General features: G+C 40.5%; 1 protein-coding gene and 1 pseudogene across 1 annotated transcript; both read left to right on the top strand.

Moving 5' to 3' along the window:
* Positions 1–9,192: 9,192 nt before the first annotated feature.
* On the top strand, positions 9,193–22,946 carry LOC143404487 (RNA guanine-N7 methyltransferase-activating subunit-like protein pseudogene; annotated as a pseudogene).
* A 331-nt stretch (positions 22,947–23,277) lies between these two features.
* On the top strand, positions 23,278–25,053 carry Klf18 (KLF transcription factor 18). The gene is made up of 2 exons (XM_076862605.2): positions 23,278–24,409; positions 24,878–25,053. Exons 1-2 carry the CDS (start codon positions 23,278–23,280, stop codon positions 25,051–25,053), a joined length of 1,308 nt encoding a protein of 435 aa, XP_076718720.2.
* The last annotated feature ends 629 nt before the right edge of the window (positions 25,054–25,682 follow it).

A 25,682-nucleotide genomic window follows, 5' to 3' on the forward strand; every position in this document is an offset into this window, starting at 1 on the left:
TACATCACTATAGTATGCTGATTTTAAGTCCTTTGGGTAATTTTGAGACAAAGTCTTACTAAATCTTTAGGGGCTTGCTAAATAGCTAAGGTTGGTCTTGAACTTGGAAATCCTCCTGCCTCAGCCTCACAAGTTGCTAGTTTTATAGGCATGTACCACCACACATGGTGAAATCTTTTATTTGAATAGTTAAAGCAAAATAATTTCGGGGGGGGCGTGGCACTGGTGTACTTTGATTTGAAATACTCTGCTTTGATATTAGCATATGTACATTAAGGCTACAAGAGGAATCATTTAAAAATTTCAGGTAGGGCTAGCTTTACACTATTAAGTAGAGTATCATTTGGAAATTGTGTCCTCTTTATCATGTTCATATTTTGAAAACTAGTACCTGGCTTGCTACTGGACTCCAGGAGTGTAAAAACACTTAACCATGAATTACCAGGTAACTAAACAACCAACATTTATCCTAAACTATAAAATAGAGAACAATCTGAAGATACTCTGGAAGCTAAGGCAGAGAACAGCTTGAACTCAGGAGACTAGGGGAGTTGGGATGCACTGGCCAAAATAGGGAGAGCCACATCTCCTGAGAGAGAGAGAGAGAGAGAGAGAGAGAGAGAGAGAGAGAGAGAGAACACAATATAAATGGAAATGGTATTTATGAGCTCAAGTCTGAATATACAAGAATTGCATGAGCTGGCTGTGTACACAACCATTATGTCTATTATATCATATATTATGCATCCCTCAGACTATACCTGCAAAATCATGGAGAACTTCCTAAGACTAGTTCATCAAAGGGGGGACATTTTTAACCATTTTACAAAATACTTTGGCCAGGACTCTGACAGTGACCAGAAGTTTGAGCTATCTTTGACTGAATATCATTATATTCCAAGTGTCCCTAAAGGACTATTGAGAAGGGAAATCCTCATAGTGAGTAGAACTTCAAAAAACACAGCCTGATGTTCAATTTCTCTTTTAGGGAAGATATCCTGAGGTAAGAATCTACCATGATACATAAAATGTGACAAATTGTTAGACCGCATAGTCCGTACTTGGAAGGGGCAAGATAAGAAAATTAATGATAATTTAAGTTTGAAGAATAATAATGCATCTTGTGATTCCTTAAACCGGAGGAGATGCATAAACTGATATGTGTTAAACTAAACTAAATTTTGCCCAGTAGGGCCTCTGTACTCACATACTTAAGTCCTTACCTAAGAGACCCATTTTGCCCACCACAGTATGCTAATTACTGAAGTGATGAGGTTTGCAAACAAGAAAAAGAAAGAGGTTATTTATGAGGTTTTAGAGGCATTTATGGAACAAAGAAGCAGGGTGGTCTGAGGCCTGGAGAAAGGTGATTGCAGGGAGGGAAAAAAAAGTAATTGGTGGTCTATTCATGCATAATCAAACTTCATGGCTCTTCATAGGACACATGTTTGGAAAATGGCAGCATTAGCATTATTTGAGAGTGGAGTTTTCAATGCTATGACTTCAAAAGGTCACCTATGGAATACTTGGGCAGGGCCAAGTGAAAGGTTGCTATTTGAACCTGTTTTTGTACATAAAGTTACCTCCCAAATCCTAAAAAACAACTTAAGGAATCATTTTCAAGGTGCCCATATATCAAAAGTGTTATCTAAGGCTGGGCATGGTGAGGCATATCTGTAAATCCCAGCAGCTTGGGAGGTGAGAGGATCGAGAATTGAAAGCCAGCCTCAGCGACTTAGAGAGGCAGTTAGCAACTCAGTGAGAGCCTGTCTCTAACTCAGTGGTTAACTGCCCCTGGGTTCAAACCCTAGTACCAAAAAAACCCCAAAAAGTGTTATCTATAGCAAAGCTAGTGGGAGAATACTGTTTAGTTACATGACCTCTAAAATTGGTGATAAAAGCAAGTAACTAAAAACTAGTGAAGCTGGAGAGTTTATTCAGGTTCCCTTGGTTTCAAAGCTACAACTAACTTTTGTACATAAACTGAAAACCTAACTTTGCAATTTGCCCTGTTTTCAAACAGCTAAGTCCTTCATTAATCAGAGCACAGTCAAGCTTCAGCCAATCACAGGCAGCCTCTGTCCCGACCAGGTTCAAATAAGACATTTGGAAACAATCCAGCTTTCTCGGTTTCCTTTTTTTCCGTCCATAAGTTTTTTTCAGGCCACATTACCAGAATCTTTTTGGACCTGCTCTGGTTCTGAAGACTGCCCAATTCATTAATTGTTTTTGTCTAATTAAATGCTGTTAAATTAAATTTGTCTGAAGTTTTTCTTTTAGCCAGATGTGGTGGCAGACACCTATAATCCCAACTACTCAGGAGGCTGAGGCAGGAGGAGTCTCAAGTGTGAGGACAGTGGGAGCAATTTAGCAAGCTCCTGTCTCAAAAATTAAAAAGGGATGGGGATATAACTAAGTGGTAGAGTGCCACTGGGTTCAATAACCAGTACTGCAAAAATAAGTAGATAAATAAATTCATTGATTAACGAAGTTGTTCTTTTACAGATTGGTGTTGGAAGTAGGATCCAAAGTAGAACTTCAGCAGACTTCAGGGAACTCCTTGGTCCTCCTGGACCAAGACCAAGCAAGGTATCCATCCCAAGGTTCATTGTGCCTATTTCTCTCTCAAACAACTGGGATCATAGACGAGTTTTTCTCTCAGATTCTAAACCCACAGATTTGTATCCTAAGCTCTCTGTGTTTATTTGAGCTATCTTTGACTGAACTGCACTAAGGATGGTTTAGATCCAATAATAACTGAGCTTGATTCAGATAGAGAGTGCTGCTGCTACTGCCTTTATATAATTGGAATACACCTTCTCTAGTGCATTGTAATGCACATGATTGGAAAAAGGAAATTGGTATCTGAAAGGATGTAAATTCAAATGTTAAGTGTCCAGATGGCAATTTGGAAGCTTCCTGAGTACTTGAAACTTCCACTGATAAAAGCTCTGCACTCCATAATTCATCACTGTATGGACAAAATAATTTAAATCATGAAAAAAATATTGGTGAGATTACTTCTAAAGTTGCTAAAATCAGCTGGATGTGGTGGTGCATGCCTGTAATCCTAGTTAAGGAGGCTGAGGCAGAAGAATCACTTGAGTCTACAAGTTCAAGACCAGCGTAGGCACCATAGCAAGAAAAATTGCTAAAAAAAAAAAAAGGCTAAAACAGTTTATGATCAATGTTTGGTTTATCAAACTCATAATCCTAGGAAACGAATCAAAAACTGATATATTTCTGCCACATGATGGACTACTTGAACATTAACAGATGGATTTCATTCGGTTGCCACCCTCAATGACCTATTAGTATAATCTTATAATAGTCTTTCTGCATGTTTTGTGTTTGGGTGGAGGCTTTCCCACATAGAAAAGCCAATGCTCTGACACTAGTTAAGAAGTTATTAGGGGTGGGGTTGTAGTCAGTGATGGAGCACCCCTCAAGTATGAGGCAGTGGGTTTGATCTTTTGCACCACATAAAAATAAATGAAATAAAATTATTGTGTCCATCTACAACTAAAAATATTCTTTAAAAGAAGTTATTAGAAAATTGTTTTCCTTGGGCTGGGGATGTGGCTCAAGTGGTAAGGCGCTCGTCTGGCATGCGCTCGCTCTCTCTCTCTCTCTCTCTCTCTCTCTCTTCTCTCTATCTTAAAAAAAAAAAAAAGAAAGAAAGAAAATGTGTTTTCCTTATGGGGAAGCCCTGGAGAAATCTCTAGAGTTAAAGATACCTCTTTTACCAGACAAGTAATGAAGCAACTAAATAGGTATTATAAATTCAATGCTGTTACCATTGTTCTTACCACTCTCAGTCTTCTGGAAAAGTTGAAAGGCAAATGGCACTTTAAAAATAAAACTGAGAAAGTTAACTGAAACAATTGCATTGCTAGGCCAAAGATATTACTGTGGCTTTAATGACAGTCATGCCTACTCCCACTGGAAAACATAAGTTGACCCCAGATGAAATAATCAGGAAGACCTATACCCCTAATAAGAGAACCTTGTATATTGCCTATCCTCCAAAAATCTTATGAGTAAATATTGTAAAAGTATATTTTTTGCCATGTAGAGGAAGCTTTCTGTGATCCATTGAGTGAGGACCATCAAACCCTTCAGATCTAGAACCCAGATATTGGGTCTTCTGGAAATAACATCAGAGGAAAATTGCCCTTGAGCCTCCTTGGAAGGGACCACACCATCTTCTCCAATCCACATAGCAGTAAAACCCCATCTGTTGGAAACTTTAAGATAAAGTTGACAAAGAAACTTTCTCCTCAGCAGCAGATGGCGTCCTAGATATGGACATCTTTACCATGGATCAAGACTTCTTATGCTTTTTTCTCATTGTTCTTTTTCTTTTTTTTTTTTTTCCTCATTTCCTGAATCTTTCCTTGTCCCTACTTTAAAAAAAATAATAATCTATGGGATCCTAATCTGCACATGAGTTCAGCTAGAGCTTATGCTTTATCAAAAAACTAGAGTAGTTGTTGGGTTTGTGGACTAATGCCAAAAAATCAGAAAACAAGTCCACTAATGCCAATACTTTTTGATGTTTCCAGTGAAAGATATTCTGAAACTTGAAAGTGGAAATCTATCCTGAATAATCTAAACATCAGTGCTACATGTTTTCCTATGCCCGCTAAAAAATAATATTCAAAACTTTCTTAATCACTAACAAATATAGAGAACCTATTGAAATGATGCCTGCAAAAGGCATACTGGCTTCCAGGTATTGCACTCAAGACCTGGGGACTATCTATGTAGCTAAAAGTAATTGCTTATATATCACTGGATTAAATCCAGTAAGCTCAATTTCTACCAAAAGTGAAAATTTACCCCTATAGAATGCTAAAAAGCAACCATAAGAAAGATTTCCCACTGGATTTTATTTTAGGAGCTAAGATTTATGGGCAAACAAATTTACCATGTTCCTGCTTAAATACCACTAGGTGGCGCTCTTTTCTAACCCCCACAAAGACCTAAATTGGGTCTATTGAGAACCTGCTTACTCTATTCTGCCTCCTCACTACTTTGGATCTTACTTTTTGACCTGGCTCACTCCTGCCTTTTGAAGAGCTTCCCTTGGAAGTCTGTAATAGCTCCCATGATCAGAAACCAAATGATCAATAACCAGAGTTAGCACCAATTTGGAAATAGACAAAAATAACCTATTTTCCACTAAGGAAAGTTTCCTGTGAGATTCTCATGGCAATAGTGGAGTGCTGGTTGTATGGAATTTGAAGTTAATTTGTAAATTAGAAACAATCTCAGATTTCATAGCCAATCAGACCTCCCAGGGATTCAGATAAGAAGTCACTCTCCAAAAGGTGGATGATAGCACATGTGTTCAATAAAAACTCTCAATAGACCAGGCACAGTGGTGTACACTTGTAATCCCAACTACTTAGGCGGCTAAGGCCAGTCTAGGCAATTTAGGAAGACCTGTCTCAAATTAAAACAGAAAGGGCTAGGGATATAGCTTAGGGTTTTGTCTAGCATGCACAAGGTCCCGGGTTCAATCCCCAGCACCACTGAAACAAATCATTCATTTTTTTCATTTCCTTTTTGCTTGAGCTGCCGGTTTATACTTGATGTTGAACAAACTTGAATGTTATATCTTTTTTCCTCCCCTGACTTATAGGAAGCTTAATTGAAATGATGTTTCACTGTTTCTTTTCTTTTCCAGTACTGGGGTCTAAACTCAGGGGTATGTTTCCACTAAGCAACACCCCCATCTTTTTTTTTTTTTTTTTTTTTTGAGATAGGGTCTTGCTAAGTTGCTGAGGCTGGTCTCGAGCTGTCTCAGCCTCTGGAGTCCCAGGGATCTCAGGCATGAGCTGCTACACCCTGGCAAGTGATATTTCTCTAGATGCTGCCACCAAATACAAGTAGGAAATTTCTGAAGAGAAAGAGGCACATTGCTGTGGGGCAGGTCACTGAGAAAACACACCAAGTCCTAGTTTTGTCCAAATTGAAGGGCCTTTATTTAGCCAGCCACCCGGTGACTATTCCCCACAAGACCTATAACTGTCTCTGCAAGGAACAGCCCTAAACCTGAGCATTTTAGGATATTTAAAGGCAAAAACTGCAAAAACCACATCCAGGTTGACTTAGCTGCAAGCAAGCAGGTACAGAAGCTGAATTGGACAGTTAGCGAGGCAATGCATTGGGTACATTGGTATTTCCTATGGGACTTTCCAGGTTGGTATAGCAGCAAGCAAGCCGAAGGGAAGGGGTTCAAAGTGACCCTAGTTCAGTACAAGTTAGAGAATGGTTACTGATGTCTAGACAATCAATCTCTGACAAGATACATTGCCCAAGAAAAGTGGAAACCAAAGAGTACAATTTTACATTGTATAAGAATTGTTATTTTGTGTTGCCAAGTATGCTATGCTAGGTAATTATTAATGGGTACAGAGGTGGGGCTTTCCCATGGGAGAAGCATTTCTTACTTGATGTGGAGTCTCAGGGTAAAATGGAGTCTGTTTGGTCATTGACCATATAGCCTGGCCTATAACAACATGACATGTTTACAAGAGCTACTATTTTAAAGGCATCCCAAACAGCAAATGACAAATTTGGGTTTTCTAAGATTTCCAATCTTTATTATTTTTTCCAGTGGGTTTCTCAGTTACTATGACTCATGTTACCAGGCTAATAACAAAAATGGGACCTCTTTAAATCAGACTGTTTTGCAGCCAGCTATGGTCCTTAATCACCATCTCACCCTGAATAAGGACAATGACCAATTAGACTCAAATACCATTGAATTGCCTGTATTGCCTGAACTTTGACCTGTTAGATTCAGTTCAATTCAGTTCAGTTTATGAAGACTCCGGTTAGGAGTACATTTCTTTTGATATTTGTCATAATAGTCCCCTTGTGCATTATATCCTCTTAACTCATAAATGTTTGTGTGTAGCCATCCATTGAGTGTGAATGTTCTCAGTTTGCCTAGATCAGCAAGAACATGAAGAATTAGTCAACTGACATTATGTTATGACTTAGGAATCCCACACTGAGACCAAATAAATCCATTTACAATAGTGACAGAAAGTGACATCAATGCCCCAAATTTTTAAAAATCTCTCAAAATTGAGAGGCTGACCAAAAAAAAAAAAAAGTCAGATTGTTAAAACAAACTACATTTGGCCCAGGAGATTCTGTTCTTGCATATTTGGATGCAGAAAAGCGAACTTAGAAATTTGCCCTTGCAAGGAATAGCCGAGTCCCAGCCCTTCACAGGCAGCCAACTCTTCAAGCTGTGCTCAAACAAGGCAAATGCCAAGCTGGAACCAGTTCAGCTTTCTCTGTACCTCACTTCTGTTTTCTGTCCATCACTTCCATTTTTCTGTCCATAAATGCTTTTCAGACCATGTTGCAAGCGGGAGTCTTTTGGAGCCAGTTCTGGTTCTGAAGACTACCTGATTTGCCAATCTTTCTATGCTCAATTAAATTCTGTTAAATTTAATTTGTCTGGAGTTTTTATTTTAACACTAGGTAACCTATTCTCTGGGTAACATTCAGCTTCCTTCCCTAGTCACCCCAGAATTTGCTCAATGGATTTATAAAGAAAATGGGCTCAATCACAGACTTCCCCTTACCAAAGTAGAAATTATTGTTGCTGCTGATATCCAGTTTGCCAGCAACAGTGACTAGTCCTTAGACCCTTGGGGAACAGCCAGGTGCCTAGGGGCAGGGTGATTACATAAATAATTTGACCCCACTAGAATAAGTGTGGAGCAGATTTAGATTTGCTTCTCTGCTCTTCCATGCCTCTGGTAGCACCTTGCATGAGGCTTGTTAAGTGCTTTATATACAATTATATTATCTCTACTTATGAATAATGCTAATTTATATGCAAAAAGACACTCAAACATGTTTTATTAATATGGAATCCTATTAGTCACAGGTTTACTTTATTCTTAAACATAAAAGGAAAAGGGACATTTTCTAATCATGCCCAATTATCAGTACATCTGTGAAATTGCAGTATGACCAGAATCCTTAAAAAGAGCTTTTTATTGGTAGTTAGAGAGATTTTCTTCACCTGCAGAGATTCATTCTAGGTAGAGGACCCAGTACCTCATAAATTTTTTTTTTACAAAAGCATTGCAACTCTGTTTTTAGTCAGCTTTTTTTGCTGCTGTGACTAAAAGATCTGACCCGAACAATTTTAGGGGAGGAAAAGTTTATTGGAGGGCTCATAGTTTCAGAGGTCTTAGTCCACAGAAGGCTGGCTCCATTATTTGAGGCTCAAGGTGAGGCTGAACATCATGGCAGAAGAGAGTGGCAGAGAAAAGTAGCTCATGTGGTGATCAGAAGCAGAGGAGATGTCTCCACTTGCCAGACACAAATATATACCCCAAAGCTATGCCCCAATTCCCATCTCCTCCAGCCATACCACTTTAGTTACCACTCAGTCAATTCCTATCAGGGGATTAAAATACTCTTACAACCCAATCATTTCTCCTCTGAACCTTTTTGCATTGTCTCACAGATGAGCTTTTGAGGGACACCTCATATCCAAATCATAACAGAGGCTATACAGGAAAGATGGTTGTTTTGTTTGCAGGCATCTACTGAAGGAAAGTATACAATAGATCATCACTATGTTCATGAGACTAAAGAACCAGGAAACAAAACAATAATTAAACACTTTTAAATCAATTGGGGAAAATCGACAGGACTTGAAACAGAGAAGATAGAAACTTCTAAGTCTGTGATTGTGAAATATTTAGCAGTAGGTGTAATGTCAGTTCTGTGGCTGGCATAGGAGCAACTGGAAATGAAAACATTGATGCTTCATTAACAGAGTGGATATCTTGAATGAAAGGCCAGTGGCACTCCCCTGTAATCCCAACAACTCAGGAGCTGAGGTAGGAAGATCGCAGGATCCAAGCCAGTCTCAGCAACTTAGCAGGACCCCATCTTTATAACAACAACAACAACAACAAAGGGCTGGGGATATAGCTCAGCAATAGAGCACCTCTGGGTTCAATCCCTACTACCATCAAAATAAACATAGATATTTTCACTAACCTGTGGACACCTCACAAGATATCCAAGTATGGGGAGTGATCTGGCATTCCACTGCGTGGTAGCCTGGAGGTCACATCCACTGCAAGTCTCATCCGTGTTATTGGGCTGGAGCTAGATAGACACAGCCCTTGTCAGAGTTTCAGGATGACAGACACTTCTGACGCTGTTCCAAATAGATTCACAGAAGATGACAAAGACCCAGGAATACTGACATGCCCTCCTGAAAACCCTCCAATTATTGAGGAATGGAATAGCAGAGTTGGTGGGAACCAAAGAAACAGAAGCAAATGGTTGCAAGATAGCAGCCAGGGATGATCCTGGGGTGACAATTATGCCTAGCAACACAGACAAGAACCTTATTATCCACCCCAATATGGACAATATGGTTACAAGCAATGGCCTCCCTGTGGTTACTACTGTTGGAAATGTCCAGCATCTTTAGTAAATTTATTTTGTTAAGAAGACAAAAGTTTGTATGGTCATAGTTTTCCATCATCCATTTAGAGAATGGATTGTTAACCTTTTGGAATTTGAAACTTTTAAAAAACATATTTTACTGGAGAGACATTATGGTGACTAGGAATAAATACCCCCCTAAAAACATTGTGGATTATATTTCTCAACTTCTACCTCAGATTATTTGTTTTATAACCCAATAGTGCTTAGAGTTTGGTATATTTTTCTTATTTGACCTCCAGAAGCTCTTTCTTTAACAAAGAAATAAAAATTTTAAAATAGAGGGGGAAAATATCCAAGTGTGAACTCCTCCTAAAAATTAGTTTGCTATACAGGTGAAGTGATTAAAGGAGGGAGACCTTCTTGTGTTTCTAGACACAAGGACACTGTACTATATTCCTCTGCTCGGGCTCTCATAACAAAGTTCAACAGACTGGGTGACTTAACAACCAATTTTTATCTCCTCACAATCTGGAAGCTGGAATTCTGAATTAAAGGTGTCAGCAGGGTTGGTTTCTTCTGAGGTCTAATTCCTTGGCTTGTAGATAGCTGTCTTCTCCCTGTCTTCACACAGCCTCCTTTCTGTGTCTACCCATGTCCAAATTTTCTCTTCTTATAATGACATCAAATTGGATTAGGGTCCACCCTGATGACAACTTAGTTTCTACTTCAAAGGCCCTGTCTCCAAATACAGTCCTACTGAGGGTTAGGTAAGTATCAAGGGTTAGGACTTCAACGTATGAATCTGGGAGGATAGAATACAGTTCATCCCATCACAGGCATGTTTAGAATAGATCTAGCTGTAGTAGTCACCACAGGACCCCGCCCACATGTCCTCAGTTCCCTTTATCTTTCTGTGTGCCCGTCCCCAGCTCTTGCATATTTTACTGCTAAACGCTCACCTCCTACTGTATGGAGGGCTGGAAGTGCCTGGCAGGTTAACAGGTCCACTTGACTCTCACCCTAATTGGTCCTTAGCTAGATAATGGCCAGAAATACAAAAGCCCATCTCCATACCCCAGCAGGGTCAGGTGGATTCTGGGATCCAAGATGGTACCCTTCCTTGGCTTCTGCCTCTTGAGCATCCTGCTTCCCTATTTCCCCACTGGTTCTCCTGGGTCCTTAATAAATTACTTTCCCACTGTCAAAGTAAACTAAAACGGTGACCAGGCCTGAAGAATCCCAGAGCAGACAAAACCAGTTAGGCCATATTGATGACCTCAAACTAGCTTGATCTGCAAACATAGATGAAATTTAACTTGGGTCATTTCTGACAAATGCTTATGTTAGAAACAAAACTAAAGTCCAACCAATCAAAAGCAGTCAAGAAACATAATTATATAACTAGGGACTTACCAATGGAATAGACCAAATAAGGCCATTGCGTACCTGTTACCAATCAAATAATTTAATTTACTTCTGTGGTTTCCCCATAAACACTTGCCTCTGACACTTTGTCATTGAAACACTCAAGTCTCTTCTAGTTTGTTGTTTTTCCATTCATGAATTGCTTCTGGCTCAAATAAACTCTTTAGAATTTTATCATGCCTTGGGTTTGTTTGTTTGTTTGTGGTCCTGGGGATGGAACCCAGGGGTGCTCTACCCCTCAGTTATATCCTCAGTTCTTTTTATTTTGAGATGTGGATTCTCTAAATTCACTCAGTCTGATCTCAAACTTGCCATCCTCCTGCCTCTGCCACTGGAGTTTCTGGGATTATAGGCTTAAACTACCGCACCTAGCTTTGTTTTATTTTTTATTTAGATCTTGAATTTACAATTCTCCTACCTCAGTCTCCCAAATTTCCCGGATTACAGGCATGGCTTTACACACACACACACACACACACACACACACACACACACACACATTTTTAATAGTAGACGTACACAGTGCCTTTATTTTATTTTTATGTGGTGCTGGGGATCAAACCCAGTGCCTCAAGCATGCTAGACGAGCACTCTACCTCTGAGCTACAGCCCCAGCCCCAGCCCGGCATTGCTTTACTTTTCAATGGCAGGAATCTTTGGTTCTGTGTGTGAAAGAACCCTACCTGTGGCTATTTTAACAGACTCAGCACAATGAAGAAACTAAATCATTATGTCAAGACCAGAAGCAAAGAGCCCCTGAATCACAAATTCTTGTTGTTTAGAGTTCATTGAAATGGAGTCCTTAGAATTGGAGGTTTAGTGGGGCTACTAATGCAGAAGCCTCCTGCCCTAAGGAAAGTGCTTCAGAAACTCCAGCAGATAGGCTTTTTTTTTTTTTTTTTTTTTTTTTTTTGTACTGGGGATTGAACCCAGGGGTACTTTACCATTGAGCTACATCCTTCCCATCCCTTCTTATTTTTAATTTTGAAATGGTTTCTAAATTGCAGAGGCTGGCCTTGAACTTGTAATCCTCCTGGTTCAGCCTCCACAGTTGCTGGGATTATAGGCATATTCCACAGTACCTGCAGGTATACCCTCATTTTTAGAGGGAATCATGATACAACAGATTAACAGTAAAGAAAAGATATAATTAAAAGTACAGAGTGGCCCTAAGGTCATATTTAGAAGGAAAGAGGTGAAAGGAATCACATTTAATTAAAAGTCCCCATTAGCATTGAAAATTCGTGGAAACAGAAGGAAATTTGTCAAAACCTATCAGAACTAGGACATGGGTGCCACCTAGTGTGCAAAAGACACAGGACCAGAGTGACCTAGGTGGAAAAGGCCTAATATGGAGGTTCCATAACAGGAGTGGGGATGCCATTTGACTCTAAACCCAATGAAGAGATGGACCCTTTGAAAGGAAAATGAGAAAGCAAGAGAGGGGCGAGAGAGAAATGAAGGACGGAGTCCAGGCAAAGATCCACAAGAAGGTCTATTTGTCAAAGCTGACAAACAAGGACCATCTCTCTATAGAGATGTTGGGGTGTTCAGCCTTTGTGGGGCAGGGGTTTGGATTGTGGTTGTGGGGCTGTGGGATAGGCTAGAGGTGCTTATGTCAGAGCCAGGTGGGTGGGGAACAGCATGGGATTGGCTAGGTCCATGGCACCACGGGGCTTTCCAGAGTCAAGGGGTCTGTCCTTCTGGGATTGGCTTAGGGTCACGGTACCATGGGATAGGCCACTAATGGGGGTGGAGGGAGATCTGGTAAGAGGAAGTATAGGAAAGTAAAATTTATGAGATGGCGGTTAACATTTAAGATGGATGCTTGAATGTTAAATCAATACCCTGTACCCTAGGAATTATTGCTGTCTAGAGATCTATTTATTCATTTTCCTCCAAAAGATCTCTTTTCCTACAGAAATGAAGTTTCCCACTAGGGCACTTTGTTGAAATCTTTAGCCCTCCTCTTTCCTTTATAATTCCTCTGTCCCCTTATAGTAATTTAATATTCTTTAATATATAAAGCTATAATTTTATTCTTTGTTTCTTTTAAATTTGGTATTGAAGTATGGATCCAGGGGTGCTTAACCACGGAGCCCTTTTCATTTTTTATTTTGAGCCAGGGTCTCCCTAAGTTGCTTAGGGCCTTGCTAAATTGATGAGGCTGGCCTTGAACTGAACTTGTGATCCTGCCTCAGCCTCTGGAGTTGCTGGAATTACAGATGTGCACCACTGCACCTGGCTAAAAATTTAGTTCTTTGGAAAAAGTCAAGAATATTTTTAAAATTATATAACACACTGTTGCACAGTGGTGCATGCCTGTAATCCCAGTGGTTTGGGAGGCTGAGGCAGAAGGATTATGAGTTCAAACCCAGCTTCAGCAAAAGTGAGACTCTAGGGCTGGGGTTGTAGCTCAATGGTAGAGTGCTTGCCTAGCCTGTGCGAGGCCCTGGATTCAATCCTCAGCCTCCTGAACTGCTTCGATTACAGGTGGGTGCCATTTCTCCTGGCCCACTGGGACTACAGTTGTGGGTCTTCTGTGGGTCATCTTATTTGGTTGTTATATTGTCCCTAAAGCAAAGGGGAACAGCAAAACACCATATCCTTGGTCATAGAAAGTCACTGTGCATGCCCAGGAAAAGGCATAGGCTCAGAGAAGACCTTAAAATTATCTCAGACTAATCTTTAGCACAGAGATATCACACAACAAAGTTTACAAAATAAAATAACTACAAAGAATATATTTATAGAATATTCACAAAAGTGTGTGTGTGTGTATGTGTATATGTATGTGTATATATACACATATTCCATATATATGGTATTAAAATCTTTCAGTAGAAAAAAAGTAAACTAAACACAAAAGAAGAAACCAAGGCAGGAAGAAACAAAAAAAAAAAAAAAAAAAAAGAGAGAGAGAGAGAGAGTAAGAGAACAAGAGCTTAAGGGCATATAAAAAACAAATAGCAAAATGGTGTGATTAAATTTCTTCTTATTGGTAAACCTTTCAAATGTAAATGGATTAAGCTATCCAATCCAAAAACAGAAACTGGATTAAAAAATATGACTCAGGCTCAGTGGTAGAGGACTTGCCTGAAGCTCTGGGTTCAGCATCCAAAAAAAAAAAAAAAAAAAAAGATTCAAATATATATCATTGGGGCTGGGGATGTGGCTCAAGAGGTAATACGCTCGCCTGGCATGCATGCGTCCCGGGTTTGATCCTCAAGCACCACATACAAGCAATGATGTTGTGTCTGCCGAAAACTAAAAAATAAATATTAAAAAAATATATATATCTATAATTTACAAAATACTCACTTTATTTTTAAAAAATTCACTTTAATAAAGTAAGTTTTATTAGTGAATTATAGTTATACAAAATAGTGAGGTATTCATTTTTTTTTAAATTAATTTTTATTGTAGGTTGTTCAAAACATTACATAGTTCTTGATATATCATATTTCACACTTTGATTCAAGTGGGATATGAGCTCCCATTTTTACCCCATATACAGATTGCAGAATCACATCAGTTGCACAACCATTGATTTACATATTGCCATTCTGGTGTCTGTTGTATTCTGCTGCCTTTCCTATCCTCTACTATCCCCCCTCCCCCCAAGGTATTCATTTTGATATAATCATACAATGCATCAATTTCAGTCCCCACTGCTTCCTTTTGTCCTCCCTTTGTCCCCCGCTCTGTCCCTTTTACTCTACTCTACTGGACTTTCTTCTATTTCTTTATTATTTTTCTAAATTAGTGCTTTACAAATATGCATAAGGGTGAAATTCATTGCGGAATAATCATATATGAACATAGCATAGTTTTGTCAAATTCATTCTATAGTTCTTCTCTTTTCCCCATCCCTCCTCTCTCCCAGAGACTCACTTTATTTTTATTTGATTTTATTATTATTATTATTATTATTATTATTATTATTAGTGGTGGTGGTGGTGGTAGTAGTACTGGGGACTGAATTCAGGGGTGCTTAACCATTGAGTTACATCCCCAACCCTTTTTACTTTAAAACAATTTGAGATATAGTCTTTCTAAGATACTTAGGGCCTCACTAAACTGCTGAGGCTGGCCTCGAGAGACTCACTTTAGATTCCAAGGTATAAAATTGGTTGAAAACGAAAGGGTGAGCTGGGCTAGATGACCCACACCTATAGTCCCAGCTACTTGGAAGGTTGAGGCAGAGGATCACTTAGGCCCAGAACAGAAGTTTGAGATCAGCCTGAGAAACATAGTGAGACTCCTCTCAAAAAGAGAGGCGGTAGGTGGTGATGACAGAGAGAGAGAAGAGAAGGTTTGGAAAAATGAAATGCATTCCATGCAATCAGTAAACAAAAGAAAAGGATTTGTTATACTAATATCAGAAAAAAAAACAGGTTTTTTTTTTTATATTTATTTATTTATTTTGAGAGAGAGAGAGAGAGAGAGAGAGAGAGAGAGAGAGAGAGAGAGAGAGAATTTTTTAATATTTATTTTTTTTAGTTCTCGGCCGACACAACATCTTTGTTTGTATGTGGTGCTGAGGATCGAACCTGGGCCGCACGCACGCCAGGCGAGCACGCTACCGCTTGAGCCACATCCCAGCCCCTAAAAAAAAACAGGTTTTTAAATCATAAAAGGTTGCAAAGACAAAGAAAAAGAGTATATATTAATAAAATAATTGTAAATATTTATGCACTTAATAATAGATCATCAAAAATATATGAGGCAAAACTGACAAAACTGAAAGGAGAAATATTTCTACAGTAACAAAGTTGGAGATTTCAATAATCCACTCTTAATAATGTATAGAACAGCCAAGCATAAGGTAAGTCAGGAGGCATAGGACATCTCCAGTGCACATGGAACTTCTCTAATATTAACATCTTTAAAAAAAATGTTCATTTCCTCATTTCAAATCATTAAGGGTTCTGGGTGAGACAAATCACTCATCTGCCTAGACTTCAAGCCAATTTACAATCTTTTTTTAAAAAAAAATAAATGATATTTGGGAGGCTGAGGCAGGAGGATCACGAGTTCAAAGCTAGCTTCAGCAATGGCAAGATGCTAAGCAACTCAGTGAGACCCTGTCTCTAATAAAATACAAAATAGGGCTGGGGATGTGGCTCAGTGGTTGAGTGCCCCTGAGTTCAATCCCCAGTACCCCCCCCAAAAAAAATAGATAAATAAATAAGATATAAAGTATCTTGTCTGACCACAATGGGATGAAGTTAGAAATTAATAACAGAAGACAGGCACTGTGGTGCACACTTATAATCCCAGCTATTGAGGAGGCTGAGGCAGGAGGATTCTAAGTTTGAGCCAGGCTGGGCAATTTTATGAGACCCTGTCTCAAAATAAAAAAAAATAAAAAAATAAAAATTTAAGGGCTGGGGATGTAGCTCAGTAGTAGAGCATCCCTGAGTTCAATCCCTAGTACTGGGGGAAAAATCAATAACAGAAGAAAAACTGGAACCTTCACAAATCTGTGAAAATTAATACATATTAAACAACCAGTGAGTCAAATAACAAATCATAGGGAAATTTAAAAATACTTAGAGGGGCTGGGGATGTGGCTCAAGTGGTAGCGCGCTCGCCTGGCATGCATGTGGCCCGGGTTCGATCCTCAGCACCACATACAAACGAAGATGTTGTGTCCGCCGAATACTAAAAAATAAATATTAAAAAAAATTCTCTCCCTCTCTCTAAAAAAAAAAAAAATACTTAGAGGGCTGAGGTTGTGGCTCAGTGGTAGAGTGCTTGCCTAGCATGTGTGAGGCACTGGGTTTGATCCTCAGCACCACATATAAATTAATAAATAATAAAGGTCCAACAACAACTAAAAAATATTTTAAAAATACTTAGAGAAAAATGAAAACACACTACTTTCATTTGTACAGTAAATGAAATACATTAAAAACCAAGAACGACAGCAACTTACTGAGGCCTTGTTTCAAAATAAAAATAAATAATAATAAAAGACTGGGAATGTAGCTCAGTGGTAAAGTGCCCCTAGGTTTAATCCCCAGTATCAAAAAATCAAAAAGAAAGAAAGAAATCAATAAACTTTTGCTTTAACATCTAAAAAAAAAATGTTCATTTTTCTCATTTCAAATCATTTAGTGTTCTGGGTGAGATAAATCACTCATCTGCCTATGACCTTTTAAGAAAGTTGTCATTTTGTTGAAATACTGTAACTTAAATTTGAGTGGACTATGCTTTATTGTATTTATAAATGATGAACTCAGTTTCTGAGAAATTAAACTTTTTATTTGCAATTAAAAAAAAATCAAGGGGCTGGGGTGGGCCTCAGTGGCAGATTGCTTATCTAGCACGTGTGAGGCACTGGGTTTAATCTTCAGCAACACATAAAACTAAATATATAAAATAAAATAAACTTTTTTTAAAAAAAGAATGCTATAAAAAAAGAAAGAAATTGATAATCTAACTTTACTGTTTTAGTAACTAGAAAAAGGAGAATAAAAGAAATTGGCAAGAGGTAGGAAATAATAAAGATTAGAGGGGAGGTTAAGCAAAATAGAAAACAGAAAAACTACTAACACTGAAGGTTGGTTCTCTCTCTCTCTCTCTCTCTCTCTCTTTTTTTTTTTTTTTTTTTTAGTGCTGTGAATCAAACCCAGGGCCTCATGCAGGCCCATCAAGCAATCAAATGCTCTACCACTGAGACACATCCCCAGCCAAAACGTTGATTATTCTAAAAGATTAACAAAATTAACTTTAGATTGGTGAAGACTATGTTTGGTTTGCAACAGTTTTCCATTCTTTTCTTTTCCAGAAATAAGACCAGGATACTATATTACACTAATTGCGCGTTTCCTCAGTTTCCTCTATCATGACAGTTTCTTTGTGCTGCCTTTTCTTTCACACCTCAGACATCTTAGAAGAATTCTAGTCAGGGTTTTGTTTTTTGTTCTTTTTTTAAGAATATCCCTCAAAGAGTCTGTGTCTTGGTTACACTCAGGCTGAGGTTTGGATTTGGAGCAGGAACACCACAGAGGTGAAATACCCTTCAGGGGTACAAGATAGAAACATGATTTATTACTCTTCTGAATAGAAGCAACCCTGATATTTTCTCTGCATCTTGGCAGTTTTCCCCACATTATTGAAGTAACAAATGAGGCAATTTTTATAGTACAGTTGAACAACTCTGGAAGAATTTGTAACATAGCTATTTTTTTCTAAAACCCCATTTGAGGGTGCATTTCCTTGAGATATCAAAGCAAGATGAGAAAGCAAGATTTTTTTTTTCCTTCATTATGTTGCCAAGGCTGGTCACAAGTTCTTGGGCTAAAGTGATCCTCCTGCCTCAGCCTCTTGAGTGGCTACGATTTTCACATACACAAAGAAGCAAAAAGAAAAAGAAAAAATATATATACGGGTGTGTGTGTGTGTGTTTGTGTGTGTGTGTTTTAAGTCAGGGGTACTTTATCTTTGAGCTACATCCCCAGTCTTTATTTTTTTATTTTGAGACAGGATCTCACTAAGTTGCTTAGGGCCTTACCAAGTTGCTGAAGCTGGTCTGGAATTTGCAATTCTCCCACCTCCAGCTTCCCAAGTCACTGGGAGTCACCACACCCAGGTAAAATTTTTATAATGTTAAATAACCATGTGAGTAGGGACAAAGTAGTCAGGGTGCAAGGGAGATGCAATATCAGGAAAAGTCAGAAAAGACAGTTCATAAAAATAAGACCAAAGGTGGCCAAGAATGAGAAATGGCTACATCTTTGCCTAAGTTATTAATCAGTGACAATGTTTCATTACAGCCAGTGGAAAGTTACACAAATATTATTAGAAAGACTCCCCTAAATCATTAGAAACACTCTACCTTCCAAATATGAGAGGTCTTATTGTTTCACAAATGCCTCAATATATCCAAAAATTTCATGCAAGTTGGTCCAAATGATAAACAAGTCTTGAGGAACAAGATATATGTTGCGGAGGCAGCAAAGAACTGGACTTACATGCAAGAGGTTAAAACCAAAGAGAACATTTTTTATCTTGGCAGAATGGCCCATACCTGTAATCCCAGCTACTCAAGAGGCTGAGACAGGAAGATCACAAGTTCTAGACCAGTCTCAGCAAAATAGTGAGCCTCTCAGCAATTTAGAGACACCCTGTTTCAAAATAAAATAAATAAAAATGAATGAAGATATAGCTTAGTGGCAAAGCTTTTCTGGGTTCAATCCTAGTACTGCCTCCCACCAGTGTGGTTTTGTTTTGTTTTGTTTTGTTTTGTTTTTAAGAGGACTGGAATGTAGATATTCAGTGGTAGAGTGTCCCTGGGTTCAATGGCCAGTACCACATCTGGCATTGCAAAAGTTTTGGCCAGATGGGACCCATTCTAAATCCTCTGCCCCTCAGATATCCATCCAGCCTTGTGTGCAACCTTGGTGATAGCCAAAATTTAGTAGACAGAAAGTCTGAGATACAGAGCTGGTAGAGGGGGCCAGACATCTAATTAGGGCATGCATTCCTGGGAGTATAGGACGAATTTTTAAGAATTAGTGAGAAAAACAGTTTTTTTAAATAATTACCTTTTAGTTTTATTTTAATGTGAGGATGAGAATTGAACCCATTGCCTCACGCATGCTAGGCGAGTGCGCTACCACTTGAGCCACACCTCCAGCCCTGGGAAGAACAGTTTTAAAAGAAATCTATTTCTACGGCTCGGGATGTGGCTCAAGTGGTAGCGCGCTCGCCTGGCATGCTTGAGGCACTGGGTTCCATCCTCAGCACCACAGAAAAGAAAATAAAGATATTGTGTTCACCTAAAATTAAAAAAATAAATATTTAAAAAAAGAAAGAAAGAAAGGAAATCTATTTCTAAACCTTCAGCTTTGGCCAGCTCCTATCATAGACTTGGAGAAAAGCCACCAGGGGGGTCAGAGGTCAGTCATGTGACTCTGATTGTGCCTTTCCTACTGATTTGAAACAATCTCTAGGACTTAGGACCAGGAATAGATGAACATCAAAATATTAGCCAGGCGCTTTGGAAGGGATGATCGCAAATTTAGACAATTTCCTAAGACCCTGTCTCAAAATTTAAAAGATACAATAAAAAGGGCAGGGGATATTGCTCGGCGGTACGGTACCCCTAGATTCAATCCCCAGCACTGATAAATAAATACAATTGGGAAGGTGAGTTAGATCCGCAGTACTTAGGGTGGGGGGGGGGGTGACGAAGAAGCCACTATCATTTCTAGGGAGATCTGATCGAATCCTCAGGATTTCACGCTAGAATAAATTTTGATTAAATTTACAGCAGTCAAAGAGATGGGATCTGCATAATCGAGCGGCAGAGCACTGCGCCACAAGTTTGAGGCTGTGTGTTTAGTGCAGTACAGACACGAGCAAAACCGTTTGAGTTCAAATCCAGGTTCTCTTTGACTTTTTGTGACCTTCAGCAGACTGTTTCAATACCTTCAGTTTACTCATCACATAATGACCAAGATAAAATGCACCTCCTAGGACTGTGGTTGAGATGAAATGGCCAATTGATGTGAATTGCTTCATCCCACAATGGGATTGCAGGAAAGGATTACAGCTTCGTCTGGAGGTGCCTCAGGTAGGTAATACAATCACTCTTGGCGTCCTGAAGCCTTGAAATGGAAATTTAAAAGGCGCGAGTTGATGGTGGGCTCCACCCTGGAGGGCGTGGTTGAAGGGGGGGGTGGAGGGAATCCGGAACCCAGAGCATCCCTCAAGGCCATAAAAGGGCCCAGCACCGCGCCCTGCTCACAGTGCGAGTTCTTCTGTTGGCTGTAGGCACAGCTCTCGACGTGCGCAGCCCTCGACGCGCACAGGCCTCCCTGGGCTTAGGCGTGGGCTGGAACTCTGGATCTACTTCTGGTGAGTCTACGCCTTCAAATCCGTGGGCAAAGGGTGGTGTCCCAGACTGGGAAATCAAAAACTCCAAGTTGGCGGGTTGATTAATGCGGGAAGACGAGGCAGAGGCGTACGAAATGGATCCTTTACTCTGGGTCACGTTCATGGATCACCTCCACATGGCTGCCCCGCCCAGGAAATACCTTCCACCAAACAAACTGGGTCTGCACCAGACAATGTTGGAAGCACCTGAAGGCCTCTTGAGGCCACAGTGGAGGCCTTGACTGCCCGCAGGAGTCCCAAACTGTGGCCCGGTGCTGGGCATCTGCAAACGTCGTTGTGGATAGAAGGCACCAAAGGATACGCAGAACAGAACCCCAAGTGGATGAGTCAGAGTGACCTGGGAGGGTTCAGTTAAAAACACGTTAGGGTCAGGCGAGGTGTGGCACTCCTGTAATCCCAGCGATTTGGAGGGCTGAGGCAGGAAGATCACAAGTTCATGGCCAGCCTCAGCATTTTAGCGAGGTCTTAAGTAATTTAATGAGACCCTGACTCAAAATAAAAAAAAATAAATAAATAAAAAGGACATACAGTTAGCGAGCCAGAGACAGAGGCTTATCTGTGGATAGGACTGATTGTTTTAAGAATCCCTTTAATCTGGGGTAGATCCCACCTGCTTTCCTGAAAACCTGAAGCCTTAGCGACCTGAGGCAGATCCTGAGCCGGTGGTGTGGAAATCAGAAATTCTTCTTTGGTTCGTTTCACTGCGGTATCTGCTTGACGAATAGAGTTCTGGGGCTCCGAGGAACTTCCAGTTCAGTGGTGGTGGGGGGAGGGGATAGACAGGAATTACACTAGTACGCTGGAGAAATGGTTGGAGAGGAAATACAAAAGAAAGATGTTATATTAGAGTTCGATTTCCCCCGCTTCCCCGTACTAGGGGTTAAACTCGTTGAGCTTCATCACAAAGCCACACCCGCACCCCTTTTAAAAATTTTATTTTGAGACAGTGTCTCACCAAGCTGCTGAGATTGGCCTCAAACTTGCAATCTGGGCCTGACTGGAGGTTGATTATAATGAGGACTTTATCGCATAGAATTTCTGTATTCACTAAAGAGTAATTTTTCGTTTCCCTTCCCCCATCCCACGGTCAACCACCATCCCACTGTCTCCCATGAATTTGACTGTTGTGAAGTATGCTATGTAAACAACATCACATGGTATTTGTCTTTTTTTGTGACTGGTTTATTTCATGATGCATAATGTCCTCAAGGTCAATTCACATTATAGCATATGTCAGCATTTTCTTACATTTTAAGGCTAAAAATATCCATTATTTGTATATACCACATTTTACTTATTAATTCATCTGGGTGGCTTTCATGTTTTATCTACCATGCTATGAACATGGGTGCACAAATACCTTTTCCAAACCCTGTTTTCTTCAATTCTTTGAGGTAAATACTGAGAAGTAGGATTGCTGGATCATATGGTAATTCTGTTTTTAATCGCCATACTGTAGTTGTGCCATTTTGTTATGCATTCCTGCCAACGGTACAGAAGAGTTCCAATTTGTTCACATTCTCAACAGCACTTGTTATTTTTCTGGCCTTTTTTTTTTTTTTTGTGTGTGTGTGTGTGTGTGTGTGTGTACTGGGGATTGAACCCAGGGGCACTTTACCAGTAAGCTATATCTCCTGTCCTTTTTATTTTTTATTTTGAGACAAGGTCTCCCTAAGTTCAAGGCTGGCCTTGAACTTGAAATTCTCCTGTCTCAGCCTCTGGTGTCCACCTGGCCCAAGTCACTTCACTAATTTTAAAAATGGTATTAATCATGACTCCCATATCCTGGAGTCATGGTAGGAATGAAATGAGATGAGAAATGTGAAAGTTCATTCATTTAACTGAGTCCCTAATAAGATGTTTGGGAAGGGAGAGCATCCTTGGAAAAGCCTCTGGGATGAGCACTCTGCAGGAGAAGACAGGCTAGTGGGTAGGAAGAGCATAGGAGGAGTTTGCATTTTAGAGATGTTAATCTGACTGTGTGGAGACTGTACCAGCTTGAGGCAGTTTCAGGCTTTCAGGCTTCAAGGCATGAGATGATGGTGGAATGGGCTAGATAGTGTCAGTAAGGATGGGGAAGAGTTTGTGGAATTGGGATTAAAGCTGGGATAGACTGTTACTTTTTCTTCTTCTTTTTTTTCCTTTTTTTAGGATCCCACAACTGAAGATCTCATTTCATCATGTAATAGCAAAGAGATGAATTCCTTCTTCCAGACTATTGAGGAGCTTCTCCAGGTCTTCACTGAATCTTATAAGGACATGGAAAAAACGTCAGCAGTGCCAGAGCCGCAGCTCTATATGCCTCTGACCATCTCTGGTGAGGGCAGACTTCATGAGTCCACCCAGAGTCAATCAATGCCTTCCTCGAGGCCTTCAATGGAGACTTCTGTATGTTCTAACATCCCTGGAATGGTCCTCACCCAGCAGACTCCTCCTAGTGAAGCCCTTGATACACTCCTTGGAGAACTAAGTGGGACTTTGTCCATGAACCCAAAAATGACATCCTTTGATGAGATAAAATCCTCAGCAGAATTCCAGATGATGAATATCGCTGACACCCCAGAGACATCACTCATTGATTACCAGAAAACTACTGTCACTGCAAGCATGATGACAATCTCTAGTGAAGTTAGCCAAAAGAAGACATTAATAGGTAATCAGACTCTCAGTGAGATCCAGATGACAGCCCTGTGCGGAGGACAGATGATGACCCTCAGTGAGAATCAGACTCTCTATGGAAGCCAACCAACAACTCTCAAAAGGGGCCGCGTGATGACCTTCACGGGTATTCAGACTCTGATTGAGAACTATACTATGACTTCCAGTGGTGACCAGACCCTCTGTGGGGGTCAGATGACAATGGCAAGTGGTGATCAGATCCTTTATAGGTGTCAGATGACAACCCCTAGTGGTGACCAGACCTACTATGGGGGTCCGATGGCAAATCTCAATAGTAACCAGACCCTCTATGGGGGTCAGATGACAACCCCAGGTGGTGACCAGACCTTCTACAGGAGTCAGATGGTAACCCCAGGTGGTGACCAGACCCTCTACGGGGGTCAGATGGCAATCCCCTGTGGTGACCAGACCCTCCACGGGGGTCAGATGGCAATCCCCGGTGGTGACCAGACCTTCTACGGGGGTCAGATGGCAACCCCCTGTGATGACCAGACCCTCTACGGGGGTCAGATGGCAACCCCCGGTGGTGATCAGACCCTCTACGGGGGTCAGATGGCAACCCCCGGTGCTGACCAGACCCTCTACGGGGGTCAGATGGCAACCCCCGGTGCTGACCAGACCCTCTACGGGGGTCAGATGGCAACCCCCGGTGCTGACCAGACCCTCTACGGCGATCAGATGGCAATCCCTGGTGCTGACCAGACCCTCTACAGGGGTCAGATGATGCCCCATCAGTCCTCATCATTACCATACCCAGGATTTCAAAATGTTTCAAGCTCCCCTTTGATTCAGGGACAATTCCCAGAAAATAAATGTAAACTCAAGACTCAGAGATATCAGTTTCAGAAGAATTCTGACATTCTGAAGCCCTTTACCTGCACCTACCAGAACTGTGGGAAATCTTACACAAAGTTTTCCCACCTCCAAATCCATGAGCGCAAACACACTGGTAAGTGAGGGCCCCAGTGTTGGGGAGGGGCAAGTAGCTATAGATTTGTATTTTTACAAAACTATGGGATTGGTTGAGATTGTTGCCACCCCACCTCTTGGCCTGAGACTCCAGGCACTTACCACCAGGCCTGTCTTGGAGGCTCTTGCCTCTACCTTTCCTGGGACTGTCACTTCATGGAATACCTGGAAGGCATGGTAAACTGAAGATACCCCTTCCTTCACTCTTCCTACACCCCACTGACTTTCCTGTTAACCTCTACCTCCCTTCTATTTTATTTTTTTTTCTGTCCTTCACAGTTTTCCTCCAATTCATGTTGCCTATCAGCATTTCCACTTTCACCCCCACCAGTGTCCTCTCGTCTGTCTCTCTCCCACCCCAACATGCTCGACTTTTTCCTTCTTCACTTTCAAAATCCCTGCCCCACCTGACCCTGACGAATAAAAGCCTCTCTTTTCTCTGTTTCAGGGGATAAGCCCTATGTATGCAATGTGGTGGGATGCACATGGAAATTCACCCGCTCAGATGAGCTCCGACGCCACAAAAGGAAGCACAGCGGAGAACGGCCCTACCTGTGCACCAGATGTTGTAAGAATTTTGCACGATCAGATCACCTAAAGCAACACGAAAGAGTCCACAGATAATTTTCACAATTGTGTATACCTAGAATTCTCTGTAAAACTTTTTTTACTCAGCACTATGCTAGCATATAGTGGATTTGTAAAGTTTTTCATTTTTTTCCCTAAAGCACACAAGGAAAATATGTATGTATTTTCATATAGAAACTGGATAATACAAAATGGAATAAATAAAATCAGAAGTACTCTTCATTCACTCTCCTCTATAGAGTAACTGCTTTTTGTCAGTGTGCTATAAGCCCTTCTAGATCTTTCTCTGCATTGGCCTCTGTGTGTGCCTTATAAAAATGTATTTAGCCAGGTGTGGTGGTGCATGCCTATAATCCCAGCCACTTGGGAGGCTGAGGCAAACAAACAAACAAACAAACAAAAACACAAATGTATTGTGAAAACTGTCAATTCCTACAATAGATCAAAACCAACATGGAAATTGAACATGGTGGTACTTGTAACCCTAGCAACTCAAGAGGCTAAGACAGGAGGATTGCAAGTTCAACCTCAGAAATTTAAAAACACTGTCTTAAAAAGGGCTAGGGATGTGGCTCAGTGATAAAGTACCCCTGGGTTTAGTCTCTAGTACCAACAAAACCAATCAATATGGAGCCAGAAAGTGAGAAGGGTGGGTAGTCTCATAT

Source organism: Callospermophilus lateralis, chromosome 7 (genome assembly GCF_048772815.1).
Source record: "Callospermophilus lateralis isolate mCalLat2 chromosome 7, mCalLat2.hap1, whole genome shotgun sequence".
Taxonomy (NCBI): Eukaryota; Metazoa; Chordata; class Mammalia; order Rodentia; family Sciuridae; genus Callospermophilus; species Callospermophilus lateralis.

Excerpts from the sequence above, each read along its gene's own strand:
- Klf18 (XM_076862605.2), top strand. The coding sequence starts at position 23,278 with ATGACATCCTTTGATGAGATAAAATCCTCAGCAGAATTCCAGATGATG. Across the intron at positions 24,410-24,877 it reads CCATGAGCGCAAACACACTG|GGGATAAGCCCTATGTATGC; the intron begins GTAAGTGAGGGC and ends TCTCTGTTTCAG.